The sequence below is a fragment of the Cololabis saira genome, chromosome 16, assembly GCF_033807715.1.
Source record: "Cololabis saira isolate AMF1-May2022 chromosome 16, fColSai1.1, whole genome shotgun sequence".
Classification (NCBI taxonomy): domain Eukaryota; kingdom Metazoa; phylum Chordata; class Actinopteri; order Beloniformes; family Belonidae; genus Cololabis; species Cololabis saira.
Window position 1 is genome coordinate 5,441,203 of NC_084602.1, and position 18,805 is coordinate 5,460,007.

Here is an 18,805-nt window from a genome sequence, read left to right on the forward strand (position 1 = left end):
GCGGAGCAGCGTTCAGTCCGGCCCCGACGCCGACGGTAGGCGGGGGGCGGCCGGGAGGGGGCGGAGCCAGCTGGGCTCCAGCGCGAAGCTGATTGGCTCGTTCACCCGCCCGTCAAACTCCCGCCCCTGCAGCTCACGGGGCAGCGAATGTGAACGAGCTGCTGCTGCGTTCACGAGCAGCTCGGAAAGATGAGCATCTACGTGGGTGAGCACCATGGATGTATTATAGAACGGTGAGCACGTGTGTTTCGAAAAGGAAGCCTGAATTTTTATAATTTTATGGACTTATTTTGACACGTGATGTCATATTAATATATCAATCAATCAATCAATCAATCAATTGATATTAATATAAAAAACTGTGTCAAGTGTAAAATACCCTGTACGCGAGTTGAGGGGGGATGGCATCCCCCCTGAAAAAAAAACGGTCCAAATCATCCCCCTGTAAAACTGCCATCCCCCCTTTCCATCCCTTATGTCATTTCATCAATGAATGTGGTTTTACTGCTATTTCAACATTTAGAGTCATCACCAGAAAAATAACACCAGAAAAATAACTTATTTGACAATTTTCACCTGTTTCAAGTAAATTTTCACTTGAAATAAGTAGGAAAACCTGCCAGTGGGACAAGATTTATCTTCTCATTACAAGCAAAAAAATCTTGTTCCACTGGCAGATTTTTCTACTTATTTTAAGTGAAAATCTACTTGAAACAGGTGAAAATTGTTGTTTTTTTCCAGTGATGAGTCTTGTTTTAAGTGTAATGAGATTTTTACTAAAATGAGACATTTTAACTAGAAATAAGACAAATATTCTTGTTGAGATTTTTAGTTTTTGCAGTGATCCATTTTACTTATCCTGTGAAGGACAGAGTCATATTGATAAGTTCAGAAAACTGTTTTTTATTGTTGTGTTTTGATGTATTTGATGTAAGCCCAGTGGATATTTAAAGCTTACAGAACATTACATTTAACTGCTGCTATGTCATTCCTGCAGTATTTCTGCAGTTTTGGTCAGTGCTATTATTTGTAATATATTATATTATTTGTAATCAGAACAAATTATCTGTCCCCATATGATAAAATCCACCATCCCCCCTGATTTTTTTTTACAACTCGAGTACTGAAAATACCACAATTGCTTGGCGTGAAACTGACAGGATGGTTATTTCTCCACAATCACTGTTGTTCTCAATAGGTCAACTGGCTGTTCAGATATTAAAACTAAAGTGTGAAACTACTGATTTTAGTCCTGCATTCCTAAACGTACTTATGAAAGAAATTATTTGATTTGCTTAATATCTAGAAAGTTGGCATGTAATCTCAAAACGTAATCAAATGAGATCTACACATGCTATAATATTTGGTGTATGTAATATGTTGTATATCCCGTTTTAAAATCTGACTTTACATTTCATCACTGCAGAAGACCTGAAAAAGAAGACCTCCCAATACTCAAATCCCATCTCAAAACTCACCTTTACAGAACTGCTTTTAACGTGTGATCAATGTCCCGTGCCATGTAGTGTCCTCATGTACTGTCCTGTGTCATGTAATTGTCCTATGTGTACTGCTTTTATGATTTTTATACTACTGTAAAGTGTCTTTAGTGCCGTTGAACTGCTTTTATGATTTTTACTAATGTAAAGCGTCTTTGAGTACCTAGAAAAGCCCTATACAAATAAAATGTATTATTATTATTATTATTATTATTATTATTAAAACAGCATTTACAATAGTGTTGATTACTGAGAATATCCCCTGAAGTAAATGAAAAGTGTTCAAAGTTAGAGGCTATGGAGGAGATCCTCATAGTGTGTAGTGCACTACACACTATGTAGTGCACTACACACTATGTAGTGCACTACTGTACAGCACTGTATTTTTGCCATTTTGTAGTGCAGTCTGAATGTTTAGTGAGAATTGTTAGTCTGTAAATGGTGCACTGAGTGCAGCCTACGGTGCATTTCAATGTGAAGTGGTGTCTAAGCAATGGTCACATATGAGCAGGTGGCAATGCATTATGTATATTTGTGCAACAGTAATACCACAATGAACAGCTCCTACAAAAATAATGCTAGTTGCATTATATATTATAGTTGCATAGAATAGCGCACTATATAGTGAGCAGGGAGTGAGTTTCAACAAAGCAATGGTGTTTTTAGCTGAAGGGGAAGACCCCTTCCCTCTGCGTGTAGTAATCTGAGCGTGTCCTGTATGTTTTACTAGCTGGAATTGTGTGGATATCCCTCCATCGGAGTCCAAGCCATTGGCACTCTGTGTTAAAAAGGGGACGTTTTCTCCCTAAAAAGAAAATGATCGTTACAAAAACGAGTGTAGAAGTGTACACAAGTGTACACAAGTGTAGCTTAAAAAATTATGAGCAAACACTGATAACATAACTCAACATAGTATCTGTTCAAAAACTGGACACTTAACTTGACTTATTTCCTGTGTTTGTGTCACATGATTTTACTACTGAGTTTGCCATCAGAGACAGAATCTGCTTATCCAAATGATTGTGTACACTTTTTTCAGCAGACAGGAAAATACCAAGATATTTTGTTTTTATTTCCATTCCCTTTGTTAATATAATTTTTTTGCAATTTTAGATTTGCAGCACATTCTGTGACATGTTACATTTTATAGTTGTGTCTTTACTTTCCCTAACCAATGCTCTGGCATAAAGGACACCAAGCAGGTTTTTGTAGTTATATTGTCCCATATTTTAGGCAGAAACATCTTAAAAACAGTTTTTCATCTCAAAATCCTCCCCACATTCTCTGATGGAGACACATCAGGACTGTTATCCAGTCAGTTTGGTAGCCATACCCTCGTCTTCCTCAACCATGACTTTTTAATGTTTGCAGGCTGTAGTTTGGCATTGACTTGTTTAAAAAAATGCACAACTATCCCTGGAAAAAAAATGTGGCCTTAAAGACAGCAGATGTTCTTTTTAAATCTCACTTTAATTTTTTTCATTGCTGTTGCCGTCAGAAATGTAAATGGCCTTTGTTAAGGACAGTGACACAACACCGTACTCTAACAGAAACCAGCTTCTGGGCTCATCGCTGTTAAGTCTGGATAGTCCTTTTTGATTTGGTCAGACACACATAGTACTTATTCCTAATAAACACTACTGATTCATCTGACTACGGGACACATGTCCATGGTGTGATACTCCAGCCCAGATGTCACTGCACCCAGAGACATGAACACCGCCTCTGGTTTCCCAAATGAATGTGTCCAAATCTGCTCTTGATGAATGATGGGTTTTTATGCAGTGCTGTCTAACTGGCTGAAAACAACAGGTTCCCATCTTAGGCTCTGGCTTTTGTCCTTGACAAAGCTGTGGCCGGGTGGAGAGGTTGACGGGACACGCACCTGTGTCCCATCCACCTGAGTGGCTGCCACGCCTCCACCCGGCCTGCCTTATAAGGCGGAGCCGGACAGCAGCGAGGGGTTCGGAGGAGCTGCTGTCAGGCGGAGGTGCTTATGCACTGTGCACATGTGGGTGTGAGTTTGATATAATAAAAAGGGTCTGCACAAGCTTCGTGTCTCTCCGTCCTTCGGTCGGGCCCCCGTGGCACGCACCCTGCCACAAAAGCCAAATTCCTCAAAATGTTGTAACTCATCTAATGATATGTTCTCTGGAAAGAGAATTATGAAAATTCCCTCTAATATTTCTTTAGGGTATGTTGTCTTTAAATGTTCCAATTATCTTGTCAGGCCTATGTTGTCAAAGTGGAAACCTCTGCACAGTCTCTCAAAGACCCAAAGTCTGCTTTTGCATCAAGCAATAACTTATTTTGTTAATATCCATCCCATATCCATCCACCCATCATCCATCCATCCATCCATCCATCCATCCATCCATCCATTCACTTATCGAGTACCGGGTCATGAGGCAGCAGTCTGAGGCCAGACTTCCTTCACCCCAGACACTCCCTCCAGCTCTTCCAGGGAAGTCCGAGGCGTTCCCAGGCCAGCCGAGAGACATAGGGCCAATCCCAATACACCCCCTACTCACTACCACTAGCCCTAAAATGCAAGCCACAAATTTTAGGGCCCTTGTAATCTTCTCAGGGCCCTGTCCCAATACACCCACTTCCCCTTCATTTTTCAGGACCACCCCTACATTTTGCTTGCTACGTCACTGCGTGGTTTACGTTCGGGTACGTAAGCGACTGCGTAGTTACGTTTGCACATACGTCACAGATCAGGAAGCCCAGAGATAAAAGCTGTTTTAATTTCCGCTGTAGCGCTGTTAATATGCCACTTTATTAAGTTTTAATATTTTTTCAGGCGTAAAAGTAACCGTTAAGATCCCCAACCTGGGCTCGGTTTATCCAAATAACGCCTGTTAAGAAATTTGCTCCGATGTTTTCGGAATGAGAACTGCCTGCCGGCTCGGGAGCTGATTTATGGTTCCGCGTTAAATCGACACAGAGCCTACGACGTAGGGTACGCCGTAGGGTACGGTGTACGGAGCGCGTCGCCGCATAACCTACGCCGTAGGCTCTGCGTTGGTGTAACGCGGAACCATAAATCAGCATTTATTCTGGCGAGGTTTGAAAAAGACTTCGCAACAACGGGCAAACGAGTGATTATGTACATTCACTGAGTGAATATTATGAAAGTAAAATATATATTTCTCGCTAGAAATGTAATCAAAACGCAGGGGTAGTGGGGGGATTGGGACTGGGCCATAGTCTCTCCAGCGTGTCCTGGGTCTTCCCTGGGGTCTCCTCTCGGAGGGACATGCCTGGAACACACAGCACCTTTTTCTTCTCAACACTACTGAAATGCAGCCGGTGTCCTGAACCCTCATGGTGTCTTCATGCCTGATGAAGCCAACAGGACAACATAATCTCCCTCAAAATCTATGAGAAGTTCTCCCGGAGACGGGAGTTGAAGACCTCCCTTGCAGAGGGCTCGGCCAATTGTTCCCAACAGACCCTCACAATACGTGAGACTGGGTCTACCCGGTCTGTCCAACTTCCTACATCCAATATTATGTTAAATATATATCTTGTGTTTTTATTTCTTTGTTGTAACGATGGTTCTTGGCAATAAATCTTATACTTTATATAATCTTATACATTGTCACCTTGGAGGATAGAGATCAGTCCCAGACTGTGGAGGTATGGGACTGACACCGGTTGCAGAATCTCATCTCTGTATCTCTCTGCATTGAGATCACTTCCTATGATGACGAACCTCATTTTTCCAGTGAGGGAGATGCCACGCCCCACCATCACACTGCCTCCACCAAAAGATGTCACTCCAGCGGTGCAGCGATCACCATAGCTCTCCATGTCTTTTCCACACTTTGTGCCGACGATCCAACGCTGTAGGCAGAACCTGGACTCATCCCTGAACGTAACGTTCCTCCACATGTCCAGGTTCCAGCAAGTCAATAGCTTTCTATCTATCTATCTATCTATCTATCTATCTATCTATCTATCTATCTATCTATCTATCAGGATTTCATCAAAATGTATCTATCTGCACCATAGTTACAGCACCTAACCCTTGTGCTGTCTTTGGGTCAAAATGACCCAATTCTTCTATCCTTCTTTCCTTCTGCCATGCTCTTTCCTTCCTTCCTCCCTTCCTCTTTTCCTCCTTTTTTACCCTCCTTTACTCCTTTTTCTTCCTATCTCCCTTCTGTAATTCGTTCCTTTATTACCTTCTTTGCTTTTCCTTCCTTCTTTCCTTATTTTCCATTCCTTCCTTCTTCCCTCCCTTCTTTCTTTCCTTTCTCCATTCCTCCCTCCCTCCCTTCTTTCCTTTTCTCCCTTCCTCCCTCCCTCCCTTCTTTCCTTTTCTCCCTTCTTTCCTTTCTTTCTCCCTTCCTTCCATCTTTTCTCCCTTCCTTACTCCCTTTCCTACTTCCTTACTTCTTTTCTCCTTTCTTCCTTACTTCCTTCTTTCCTTCCTTCCATCTTTTCTCCCTTCCTTACTCCCTTTCCTACTACCTTCCTTCTTTTCTCCTTTCTTCCTTACTTCCTTCTTTCCTTCCTTCCATCTTTTCTCTCTTCCTCCGTTCCATCTTTTCTCCCTTCCTTCCTCCCTTTCCTACTTCCTTCCTTCTTTTCTCCTTTCTTCCTTCTTTCCTTCCTTCCATCTTTTCTCCCTTCCTTACTCCCTTTCCTACTTCCTTCCTTTTTTCTCCTTTCTTCCTTACTTCTTTCTTTCCTTCATTCCTTCTTTCCTCCCTTCACCCTCCCTTGACCCAAAGACAGGACAAGGGTTAAAACCGGTCCACTTGGAAGAATAGATATGGATACAATTTGATACCGTTACTGCTGGTATAATCCATCCTCTGGTTAGGGAAAACTGTCTTTGGTATGATACTGCATCACTTTCAGAAAAACTATGTCTTAAAACCTGCCGACATACAGGTCAATTCTCAAAAGGTACCAGGGGCACAAGTGGCTCCACTTTAGCAGCGATGGAAGAGATCCTTCAGAGTGACGTCTCACCCTTCATTGTAAAAACAAGTTTGCTAAACTACACACCCAAACATTCAGCTGGAGGAGACGGAGAAAGGTTCCTCCGCTAAAAAGGAGAAATGATACCAACGTCGGTCTGTTTTCTCAAGAGACAGTTTTTACGTAGACCAGGGTTTGGTTGGAAATATGAACTGGCCTTCTCATTCTGTCCACATGCTTGTTTGAGTCAAGAAATGGCTTCACCCTCCGATTGTGTAAACCATGTCTGGAAAGTTTCAGTCTTTAAAAAGTGAAATCTTCATCTATCAAAAACAGTGTTTTCACTAAATTATGTCACTGTCCTCTTTGCCAGTGCTAGGGATATCTAGAACAGCTCCAATGTTTCGAGCAGCACCTGAATGCAGCATTTTAAAGGGACAGATGAGTCAGAAGGGGAGAGGAAGGACGTGACAGGAAAGACAGGGAAGGCAACGCCAAATAAGGCAACTCTTGATTCACGCTTTTCTCTCTTCCGCCAGAGTACTACAACTCTACCTCTTTTGTCTCGGGTCTTGTTCTAATCATGAAACAAAAACTATCTCAATGTTTTCATTGCCATCTGAACAACTCAGTGATCTATGTTTGGGATGAAAGGGTCAAAGTAAAAATGGCAATGCCGGGAAAGAAGGGGGAAACCGCAACATAAAGAGGAACAAGTCTAACTTTACTTTTCTTTTTTTATTAAATGAGACTCATTGGAAAATGGAGAAACACGTTGAATTTTAAATCAACTTGGGTTCTTGTAAAACATTAAATTGTGAACAAAGTCAGCTTTATCAAACTTGAAAGAAGCGATACCTGCTGACACTGACTAACTTATAAGAGATACTTGTTTTTAGAGGAAATGAAACTCTCTGACAGCAGACGGCACTCTTACGAGTAGAATATAGTCGGGTACATTAAAAGCCAGGTTACTTCCAGATATATCTTCTCAACAACACATGCTGCAAGATGTTATAATCCACTGCATGAATTTCCGCCTCACGTTTGTTTTCTCATCTTGTGCGGCGTTTTAGACACCGGCTTCTCTGCGATGAGTTGGTTTTTCCTGAGGCTCCCATTTCTGCTGACTCACTGGGAGGCCATTAATCTTTAACTACAATCTAACCAGCTCTAGGCAGCAGGCCAGTCTGCAAAGTAAGCTATAATTTTATGAACAAATACCTGTTGTCAGTGTCAAACAAGCGGTTGATTGAAACTTCCTTTGAGACATGCAGCTTTATTTAACATGAAAAGTTGCACTGAAACCCGCTGGAACAGATCAGCTGTCCGTTAGATGCATCCATTTAATCGTGCTTATCTGAGGTAGAATCTCTCAGTCCAGTGTGATGATGATGAGCACGCGAGGGCAAAGGTCCATCTGGAGGCAAAGTGCAGGTTTGAAATGATTCAATCTTACAACTCTTAACAAAGCCCTTTCAAAAAGCCCAGGTGGAATCCGTTCCTCTACGACGGAGTATTAGGGCCAAACTAAGGCAAAAGAAAATTGGAAATTAAGAGAATAAAGTCGTAAAATTACGAGAATAAAGTCGTAACATTACGCGAAAAGTCATAACATTACAAGAATAAGGTCGTAACATTACGAATATAAAGTCGTAACATTACGCGAATAAAGTGGTAACATTACGAGAATAAATTCGTAACATTACGCGAATAAAGTGGTAACATTACGAGAATAAATTCGTAACATTACGCGAATAAAGTGGTAACATTACGAGAAAAAAGTCGTAACTTTACGAGAATAAAGTGGTAATATTAGGTGAATAAAGTGGTAACATTACGAGAAAAAAGTCGTAACTTTACGAGAATAAAGTCGTAATATTATGAGAATAAAGTGGTAATTTATGAGAACTCTAACAGGAAGAGCTTCTTCTCCTTGTGTTAAAATGAGGAATATTGTACCTTGTGAGGTTATATTTTGGTATCGGTTTCACAAATAAGGAAATACTTAATCTTTTGGCACATCAGCATCGAATTATTATCAGTATAAGGACTTTAAAACGATTGTGAAAACGACTGCGTCTATTTCGAAGAAGGAACCACAGACTTGGAAGAAATTGCGTCTTTTGTGGAAGAAGAAAATCTTTATGATCGTCCTCATTGTTTCCTGAGAAACAACAAAACCTCTTTGAATGGAAGCAGATGGAACCACCGCTAGCCTCGCAGTCACCACTACTATACTATACCAGACAGCTCCTCTTACACAAAAGACTGATGTGCTCTTCCTGTTAGTTCTCATAAATTACGCCTTTACTCTCATAATTTTACGACTTTATTCTCGCAATTTCCAATTTTTTTTGGTCTTAGTTTGGCCCTAATACTCCATCATAGTTCCTCTGCAGAGATTCTGGACTTCATAAACATTTGACTCCAGTTTAATGTTTCTAAAAGAAAAAGATGACACCTGCATAAAAATAAGTGAAACATTCACATCAAAAAATGAATAGTTACACCTTTTATTATAAAAAATATTTACAAAGATGCTACAATGTTTTTAATATAAAAAATGCATACATTTTACAACGATAATTAGTCTTTGAAGTTCTAGCTCCCATTCAGACTAGAGTGACATCCTTCAGGAGTGTTGTGGTAAGGTATTAAGCATGTCGTAATACTGTATTTAAGTCAATACATTTTGTTTGCCTGAGTAAATCTCTTCATTCTGATACCTAACAATTTTGAAAAATGCATTTGATTTTCCCACATATTTAGAACAAAGGCAACTGTTTGCATAAAGAAATTTAAGGACATTTGAGCTGTATACAGTCATTTTGAAAGATGTATGATAGAGCTGCATAGTAATTTGAATATTAACCCGGATATTATTGTAATTTTTACTTTTAAAATAAAGAAAGAAAGAGAAAGGGGAAAAAAAAGGAATAAATAGGTACTGCATTGAAAACTCAGGGCAAAATTTGGATAAATATATTTTTTTACCGGGCCGTATGTTTGAATTTTTAAGTCAATATGGCATGTCTGTACCTAGATAAAATAAATACAATAAATAAAAACAATAAATTAGATGGGTTAACACAGAATTCTATTTGTAGTAACAAATGAGAGAAAGAAATATGGCTTCTTGATGCAGTTATCACCCTGGGATTTCTCCCGATGCTATACTGTCTTATTGGATCTGTATTTGAAGTAGAGCAGGAAAATTGAGTAATTTCTCAAGTCCATACTGCAGAATTACCAGAAGCTGACGAATCTTTACCCACATTTGGTTGCTCGGAAGTAATTTCCCTGCTCTGCGTAAAGCTTTTTCAGAGAAAGAAGAACAGCGCCTTTGAACACGACGATGCCAGTCCTGACATCGCTTACAGCCGACTTGTTATACCAAACCATGGGAAGACACTGTCTCGAGTCTGGCTACATTAAAAATTTAAAAACCGCGTAGGAGGGAAAAATAATATCAAATGATGCTTTCAAAATCCCCCGACCGTATAATGCAAAAAATATATTTCTATATACACATACATACATATACATATATTCCATTCATAGTTGCTCAAATCTCTAGGAAAATATGCATTGATTCATAGATTTGGATTTACAATTTGTTCTGATTTCTGATGCATGTAGTGTGGTGAATTGTTCCTCGGTCCATGTAACAATAAATAGAACTGGACATAAAGACAGAGTATAACCAGAAGGAGCACGTATGACAGAATAAATGACGGACAAAAACATGGAAAGTAGGTGAATAAAAATTGCATCATGGTATAGGCAATTATCGTTGCCTTCTCACAGATATTGAGTTTAAGATTTCACCAACAAGGTAGGAAACTAACTGCTTTGTTCTTAGGCCAGGAAAGCTCGTGAAAGCCCCAAATTCATTATTTTGACCATCTTAACTTTTACAACCGATAAAAGGGGTGACGGATCCTGAAAAGGCCGTTAAAAAGACCAACTACATTTGTAACAGCCAATCGGAATATCTGTTCATTTTATCCCAAAGTTTCCCACGTTGTCCCAAAATCCTCCCAACAATCTCTGCGTAACACCACCACAAACAGCGCACATTTACTGTGCATAGTCGGAAAAGAGTCAGTGGGATCGGTACGAGCTCTCTGAGCGTCTTTCAAGATCCCACGATGATCTCCATGATGTGGTCCAGTTCGTTCAGGTCTGACCTGCAGCTGGAGCTGGAGGTGAGCGCCGTGGGCCCGTGGGAGCTCAGGCTCTCCAGCAGATCATAAGGCCCCATTTTTGGAGAGCTCTGCATTCCCGTCAGCACCGTATCAAGGTCATAGTAGGAAGGGTCGACGTCGGAAAACAGCTCTTCCAGTGCCGGGTCGGGGGGCGGCGCCGGGTGTTTGATCTCAAAAGTCCCAAAAACCTGCTCCCCTGTCCTGGAGTCTGCACTTAGGTGGTCCCGGTCCCCCTCCTCTCCCTCCGACGCACACTCCTCGCTGTCCTCCTCTTCGTCTTCTTCACAGTCGCCGTCCTCCTCCTCTTCCTCCTCCTCCTCGTCTTCCTCCTCCTCCTCTTCCCAGCAGGGCCCGATGCCGAAGGGGCCGGCGAGATACGAGGCCGAGGACAGCTGAGGGGAGACGGGTGCCAAACTGGACATTCTGACGTCCGTCTCCACGTCTCCCTCCATCACCACCTCCTCGGCGTGGTAGCCCTCCTCCAGCCCGGCCACCGAGAAGGGCTTGGGGCTCTGGCCGGCCTGGGCCGCCGGGTCGGTCTGCCGGCACAGCACCTCGGTGGCCACTAGCCGGTCGGCGGGGCACTGGGACGCCGCCAGGGCCTGGGTCATGATCTGCCAGGTGCCGTCCTGGGTCATCTCCTCCTGGATCTGCCGCACCGTGTTGGCGATGAGCACCGAGCGGCACAGGTTGGGCTCCACCAGCATGTGGCAGAGCTGCAGCTTGATCAGCGACATGTCGAGCAGCGACTGCCGCTGCAGGCTGTACGAGGACGAGAGTGTCCGAACGGCTGCAGACGTCGACGACGTCGCCGGGACCTGGTCACCGCTGGGGACGGCCTCCTCTCCGGAGTCGGAGAACTTGCGCTTGGTGCCCTTTGGGAACATGTTGTCTCTCTGCTATGGTGATGAGAAGAAAGAAAGAAAAAAAAGAAAGTAAGACTCACATTCGAAAAAGTGATCAACAAATTCATTACACACACAAAATGTTCTGAGTTTCACTAGGTAATATCTTGAAAACAGTAAATGTTGTGTAATTATTTATGTGAATGTGTGATAATGAAGCTATGTGGTGCATTATTTGTGTGGACATGAGGGAGCTAGGGCTACAATCTGCTCAACAGCAGCTATGAGTTTACAAGTAACAGGGTTAATCTCTGAACTACAGGACTGTCTCAGAAAATTAGAATATTGTGATAAAGTTCTTTATTTTCTGTTATGCAATTAAAAAAAACAAAAATTTCACACATTCTGGATTCATTACAAATCAACTGAAATATTGCAAGCCTTTTATTATTTTAATATTGCTAATTATGGCTTACATTTTAAGATTAAGATTCCCAGAATATTCTAATTTTTTGAGATAGGATATTTGAGTTTTCTTAAGCTGTAAGCCATGATCAGCAATATTAAAATAAAAGGCTTGCAATATTTCAGTTGATTTGTAATGAATCCAGAATGTATGACATTTTTGTTTTTGTAATTGCATTACAGAAAATCACAATATTCTAATTTTCTGAGACAGTCCTGTATAGTAAACAGTAAATGGTTTGTTGTAGTTGCTTTTTCTTAAAGTTTGCTATACCTTTCCTGTTGAGAGGCACAGGCAATAGCAATGCAGCTTGGTCCCGGCTGCAACGCTTCAAGTACTTTTGTACGAGCGACAAGCAGCTTTTGTTCAGCACCAGTTCTGCCCATTTTAGGCCAGTCTGAAGCAAGACTCCTGCTGGGCGGAACAACCACACTTTTAACAGACCACTGTGCCACCAAAAATAGCATGGTTACCAGCTAAATGCAGAAGCTGCATCAAAAAAAAATAAATCAAAATTAAGAGAGGGGAAAAAAAGCACAGACTAGAGACCTTTGTCAGAAAACAAAAACAGCACTCAGGTTACATAATCTGTGCACTTATATTTTTACCCACAGCCACCTGTGATAAAAGAAAAACAAATGACCAAAAGGATATTCTAATTAATAAGGTGCCTTTAAGGGTGAAAGTAATATGAGAAGTGATGACATTTTGTAAGTCACAGTAAAACATACAACCATGAACCACTAATATTGACAAGAGGGTGTCAGGTTTCCACGTCTACACACGCGACACTTCAGAAACTAGTAGTACAAGATTTTTTACTTTCTCTTCACTGAAGGGAGGGGGAAAAAGCAGTGTCAACTTCCTTCTTATACACCACTTCAACAAACATGTCTTACATGAACAAAACAGCACTCGTGCCGACATTAAAAGCCATCGGAGTCACCTACATAATGAATGAATGAATCACACGAGACTGAGCTCTGAACGGCAGCATGTGGCGTTTCATTTTCCTCCAGACAGAAAAAGCATGTGCTGTGTCCAGCTGTGTCTCCTCTGTCAAACCTGTAGGCAGGGGGTTTGGGTCAAGGGTTGCACTTGCTTCAAACCTCAATTTGGGAGTCTTTTTATGATATAAAAAAAAAATGAAAAATACAAAAAGTGTTACAATAATATATAATTGACGGGAAAGCACAGCACTGGGCATTGCAAAACAGAAATCAGACAAAAATTCAGCGGTCATTTTTACAGAAACTGCTATGAAGAAGCCGAGATGAAACTGCTCGAGACACTGCGGTACCTGTCACACTTGTTAAAACTCTTCTCTGCACCAACAAAGAACTTCTTTTTCCTTTTAAACTTTGTTAGGAAAACCCATATCCAAAAAATGTAATAAAAAAATAATACCTTATGATCATATACAAAAATCAATCTAACCTCCGCACCCCGATGAGACTGTGAAACATGTTTTACCTTTCCCTGATCCAGCGGATTGGAAAGCTAAATCAACACAACTTTCAATAAAACAATAATCCACCAACAGCAATGGCTCTAAAGTACATCAAGAGTGTGGAGTCCTTCAGTCGCATACAATAAACATTTCCTGACAGTGGACAGAATAGAAGTGGGGGGAAAAAAGTCATTTAAGAAGGTGTCCAGAGATCTAAAATACAAAGAATGAGAAAACAATTATAGACATGAATTGTCTTCTTGTGTTGTGCGTTTGTGCTGGCTCCTGTTAAACAAGAAACACTACAGAGCGCTTACTCCACCGAAGGAAAACAACTGCAATAAGTAGAAATGTAATCAGAGGGGAAGGACAACCAGGAAGGCCTACAAACTGAGAAAAGTTCACACAGGGAAAGAAATAGTTTTGGACATTACAGATTTTCTTCTTTTAAACATTGAGCACCCCCCCACCCCCCCTCCAAAAAAAATAAAAAAAACACCATAACACCATTTCAGAATTAAATGTCAACAAGAGGATAAAACTGATTTTACAATCAGTCATCGGTAGCAGAAAAACTGACACATTCACACGATAAACTCCGATTTGGTAGATATGTGATTGGGTGGTTCACATTCATAACTACAAATGGCACGCGTGTGCCCCAGATACCTGTTAGCATGTGCCAGCTGTATCAACAAAAGAAAATGTCATGTTTGTGAGACCGGACCAGAGTGGGAGACTTGATCGAGACAGGACACAAAAAGTGCAGAAAGGAAGGGATCACATGTGTTGATTGTGATATTTACATATCCAGAGGACTGGAAGGAGCTGCCAGGCTAAATGTGAAGAGATCATGTAGGTGAAGACTGAGTTTTGCAACAGAATTTTACACGCTGCAGCAAAACACTGCTAAAACAAAAGCCTTGGGACAATGAAAGGTCAGTAAAACACTTGCCCGCCTGCCTGAAATGCTCTCAAAGAACATCAGACAGTTAACCCGTGGCTTTGAAGCATTAAACATGATTTATGGTTCTACTCACGCAGCCCACATGAGACCTACGTTGTTGTTAGCGTTTATATTCGTCTATAGTCGTTTGTGACGCCCTGTAATTACACCACTGAACGTTAGATGGCACTGTGGCTTCTCTTCTGCAGTGATGAGCTTCCGTTTGCTTACTTCCTTTAGGCACCTCGGACATAGCGACAGAGAAGATAAAAAGCATATCTTATGTGAGTTGGAGATGATAAATGTTGAGATAGAACAATGTCTACCGCATTTACCTTTCTTATCTTTCCTTCCACACAGAAAATGGCAAAAATCCAACAACGTAGTAACAGGAAATACATAGAAGGTGGAGCGCACCGATTACATCTGTAGTGGTCGGCAGCAACACGAAGAGTCAGAAACATAGACTGCATTAATCCGTGGACAAATTCGGTCACGTGGCCCATTGGTTTCTGAAGACCCGTTTTGAAGTCAGTTTTTTTTTGTACCGAGCGCGGCCATGTTTCTCTGGACGCTGGCGGGATACACCGTTTAACACGTTGACTCGACGGTGAAATAAAAGAAAATGACATCACATTTACCTGAGGCTGGGTTACTAAAAACGGCTGGGGACTTCGTTAAGTGATTACGGATGCGGAAGTGATACCGGCTAGCCATCGGCTGAACGGACTGTCAATAAATCAGAGTAGAAATAAAAGTAATGCAACCCCCCCCACCCCACAGAGTTGTCATGGATGTGAAAAGGACTGAGACCAAAACGTACCAAGCTGTAAATATGTTTATTTTTGCTCTTTAAAGTTGGACATTTTAACATGGGAGTCAACAGAGATAGACCCATTTTTTGAGCCAGCCTCTAGTGGCCAGTCGAGGAACTGCAGAAAAACACATTTCCACATGAGCCTCAGCTCGGAAGTAAGACGGTTGACGCTTGGTTGTAACATTTATTCTGAGAAGCACATCAGGTGACGGTGGAGGTTCAGTCATCAGTTCAACGTAGAAACATAAATGATGCTGTATTACGCCCTGTTCATTTTGTTTTAGATTCAGACAATCCGGGGGGTGCAATTTTCTGAAGGCATGCAGAACTCAACATGACACCCGTTAGCTCAATGACAACAAAGCACAGCACATGCATGTGAGGAAAAAAAGCAGCATGAAATGTAATGTCAACTTTTTAGTCATGTGTGGCCCATGTGTTGGATATACAGCCGATCTAGCAACACAAAAGGTAATAAAACAGTTCTTGACATTGGGATCTCTCTGCACACTCAGAGGAGGAATATCAATGGGGAATTTTTATATATATATATATATATATGATAAAGAGGACTTTTTATGAAAAAACATTAAAAAGTAGTGATTTTAGTAAACGTTGTTTACAAGGTGATTAGATGTTGACATGGCTATCACTCATGGATGATCAGGTGTTTCAGCTTCTGACAGCGATGGGAAGAAAGGAAGTACAAATACTTTTTATACTCTACTTAAATAGACTTCAGGTATCTGTACTTTACTTGAGTATTTACTTCTCTGAAGACTTTTAAAAAACACAAAAATCTGTACTTTCTACTCCTTACATTCTCAAAAACAGACCACTAGAGATGAAGACATGACATGAAAGACTACTAACTAGAGAGGGAAGTCAAGTGGGTGAACAGGTTGTGATAAGAGAGAATATTTCCCAGGTAACATGGAGGAAGTAAAGGGTACAGGGATGTTGTTGAGTAAGACACCTTACAGCAGATTTGAAAAAGGAAGACATTCCCCATCAATGCCCATATTATAAAAAACTGATTGATGTTGGCTCCACGAATGATTCACGGCGAATGCCGTGTGTCTTTTGCAAACCTAAAACCCACAAACTTCTGGTGTACAAGAATTTGCCATCCCATCTGAAAAAAACACAATGTTAAGTGTATTTTCAGTTGTTCTTATTAGCTTATTTATCGTTTTGTGTTAGTTGTTTTACAACCTTATCAATGTTATGGGACGTCTGGTCAGCTCAGTCTTGATATTTCTAACTTGCAGGAAACTGACTGTCTAGTGATCTTGTTCCTCGTAAAAGCACCGTACATGTTAATAAAATAATTTCCTGCTTTTTGTTTCAGATTTTTTTCCCCTCCCAAGTTATCAAAGGATGTGTTTGACGACACATGTTTTGTTTTTCACTGAAGCACATTTAAGATGCTGTACTTCCTTAATTTCACTTGAGTAAAGAAGGTGAATCAGTACTTCCACATTCACCAGTCTTTTTTCCACACAAGTATCTGCACTTCTTGCGAAAGAATATGAGTGCTTTTGCCACCTCTGGCCTCTGAAGACACAACCTGCATGTCACAAAATATTTACAATGTGCTAAGACACAAATTAAATGTCCAGGAAGATTGTTTGTCCATTTCTTTTTTCTTTTTCATGGTTAAAGACCACAGCTACTATTTCTTACCAGAAGTACTGCATAAAGAGATGGTCAATCCTTGTGGTTTCGGAAGAGATGTTTTGAGGCTTTATTTTTTAAATTTCAGTTTGTAATATTCATTTTGAATTTAAATTCACCCAACGTGATGACTGGAATGTAAATGAACCTCTGAAAATGTGAAATAGGCCACTTTAGAATACACGTAAATCCAAAAATTAGCAAATATATTTAAACCAGGGTTCCTACACATTTTTCAAGGTCAAATTCAAGCACTTTCAAGGGTCATTTTCTTCAAGCACCTTATGGCCGGGTTAAAATATCTACAGGAATATACTCATTTTTTCCGCTTTTTATCACAATTATGTACATTGTATCGTGCTGTAAACATCTAGTTATGTTTCATCTTACTGATTTTATTTCTCCTTGTAATAACTAAACTATACAGTCTGATCCCAATTTTGTTAAAGGCAGAGTTATAATTTCAAGCACTTTAACTAAAATTCAAGCACTTTTCAGGCCTTGAAATTCAAGCACTTTCAAGGTTTTCAAGCACCCGTAGGAACCCTGTTAAATTTTGTAATATTTAACTTTGTTGGATGTGTGTTATTTTTTAATCTTGGTGGTAGTTTATCCTCATGATGTCTGCTACAGAGGCTTCATTGTTAATTAAATCTAGATAATTGAATAAAATACCTGAGGGCTAAATTAATAATAGCAGTTCCATTAATTTTTACGAATTTTTTGACACATATTGTGCCAAAAAAACAACAACAAAACAGCAGCAGCTGTGTATGAGCTCCCAGGAAATGGGCAGAAAGTCCCCAACTCTCAGCCCCGGTCCTAACGGGGCTGTGACCGGGGCCAGGGCCCGGTGAAGCCCCGGTGCTGGCCGGCTGGACGTCAACAATGACCCGGTTGTTGCAGGCTGGCTGCCCGCCCTCCGTCCGTCCGTCCCCGGCTCCAGCGGCCCATCCCCCACCCCGGAGACACCGAGCTGGGCCTGGTTCATAAATACAAATTACGGCTCGGTAAACTCGGTCCCTGTTGTTTCCCCCCGGACTCCAGCGGAGCACCGGCAGCCCCTGGGCCGCGGGCTGGGAGACCCCGGGCCAACCCCGGGCCGCCGCGGGGTCTACCTGCCCGCGGCCCAGGGGCTCGCTGGCCGCCGCGTGCTTTGTCTCTCCGCGGCGGAGCCTCCATTTTGGAGCTAGCGGCTAAGCTAACGGAGCTAACCGAGCCCCAACACGACTTCTCCCCCGCCGCAGTGCTGCGGGGAGCGGGCTGACCAGCACGGCCCCCTCGGTGGAGACGCGGGGCCGGTCCTACTTTAGCGAGGTGCTTTCCACCGGGAGAAGGGAGAATCGGTGGAGCGGGGGAGCTGGCGGCTAAAACCACCACCCACCACCGTCCTCCCCGCAAGTTTCTCCAGCTAAGTTGGGTAAAACAAACGCGGTTTGGCGGGCGTGAGACGGCCCCGTCGCGGCGGGAGCGGGGGCTGCTGCCCTTCGAGCTCACCTCGTATTTGTCTGCTTTTCTTCCCGTCTGGGTCATAGGATCGACGGCGGAGAGCGCGGAGATCAGGTCGAGATGAGATCATTCATGCCACGGCTTCAAAACTGAAGCGGCTCGGCGGCGCTGCTGCTGCGGAGGGAGGGTGGGGGAGGGACGGGGGGGCAGCCATATGCTGGGACTCCAGAGGCTGGTTTATGCTTCCGCGTTAAAGCGACGCAGAGCCTACGGCGTAGGGTACGCGGCGACGCGCACAGTACCGCGTAACGTACGCCGTCGACTTAACGCGGATCCATAAATCAGCTTTAATGGTTTCTCCCTGCTGCTCTCCCCCACCAACGCTCTGTTCAAGGAAAGAAATAACACATCGCAGGCTGTTTTTATCTTTAACAATATTAATAATAATATTAATTTTTCACTTTTACAAAAATACACTTAAATCCCAAAAATAGCAAAAATATTTAA

At 42.0% G+C, this 18,805-nt stretch overlaps 1 protein-coding gene across 3 annotated transcripts; it reads right to left on the reverse strand.

Moving 5' to 3' along the window:
- Nucleotides 1-8,939: 8,939 nt before the first annotated feature.
- On the reverse strand, nt 8,940-18,476 carry cdca4 (cell division cycle associated 4). 3 transcript variants are annotated; one of them, XM_061744509.1, is made up of 3 exons: nt 18,347-18,476; nt 12,233-12,370; nt 8,940-11,547 (listed from the first exon to the last, which is right to left on the reverse strand). In XM_061744509.1, the coding sequence occupies exon 3, from the start codon at nt 11,533-11,535 to the stop codon at nt 10,579-10,581; it is 957 nt and encodes a 318-aa protein (XP_061600493.1). In that variant the 5' UTR covers nt 11,536-11,547; nt 12,233-12,370; nt 18,347-18,476; the 3' UTR covers nt 8,940-10,578. The 3 variants fall into 3 exon arrangements, with proteins under 3 accessions (XP_061600493.1, XP_061600491.1, XP_061600492.1); XM_061744507.1 differs by lacking the exon at nt 12,233-12,370; XM_061744508.1 differs by lacking the exon at nt 12,233-12,370 and having other exon boundaries at nt 8,940-11,544; nt 18,347-18,475.
- Between the last annotated feature and the right edge of the window lie 329 nt (nt 18,477-18,805).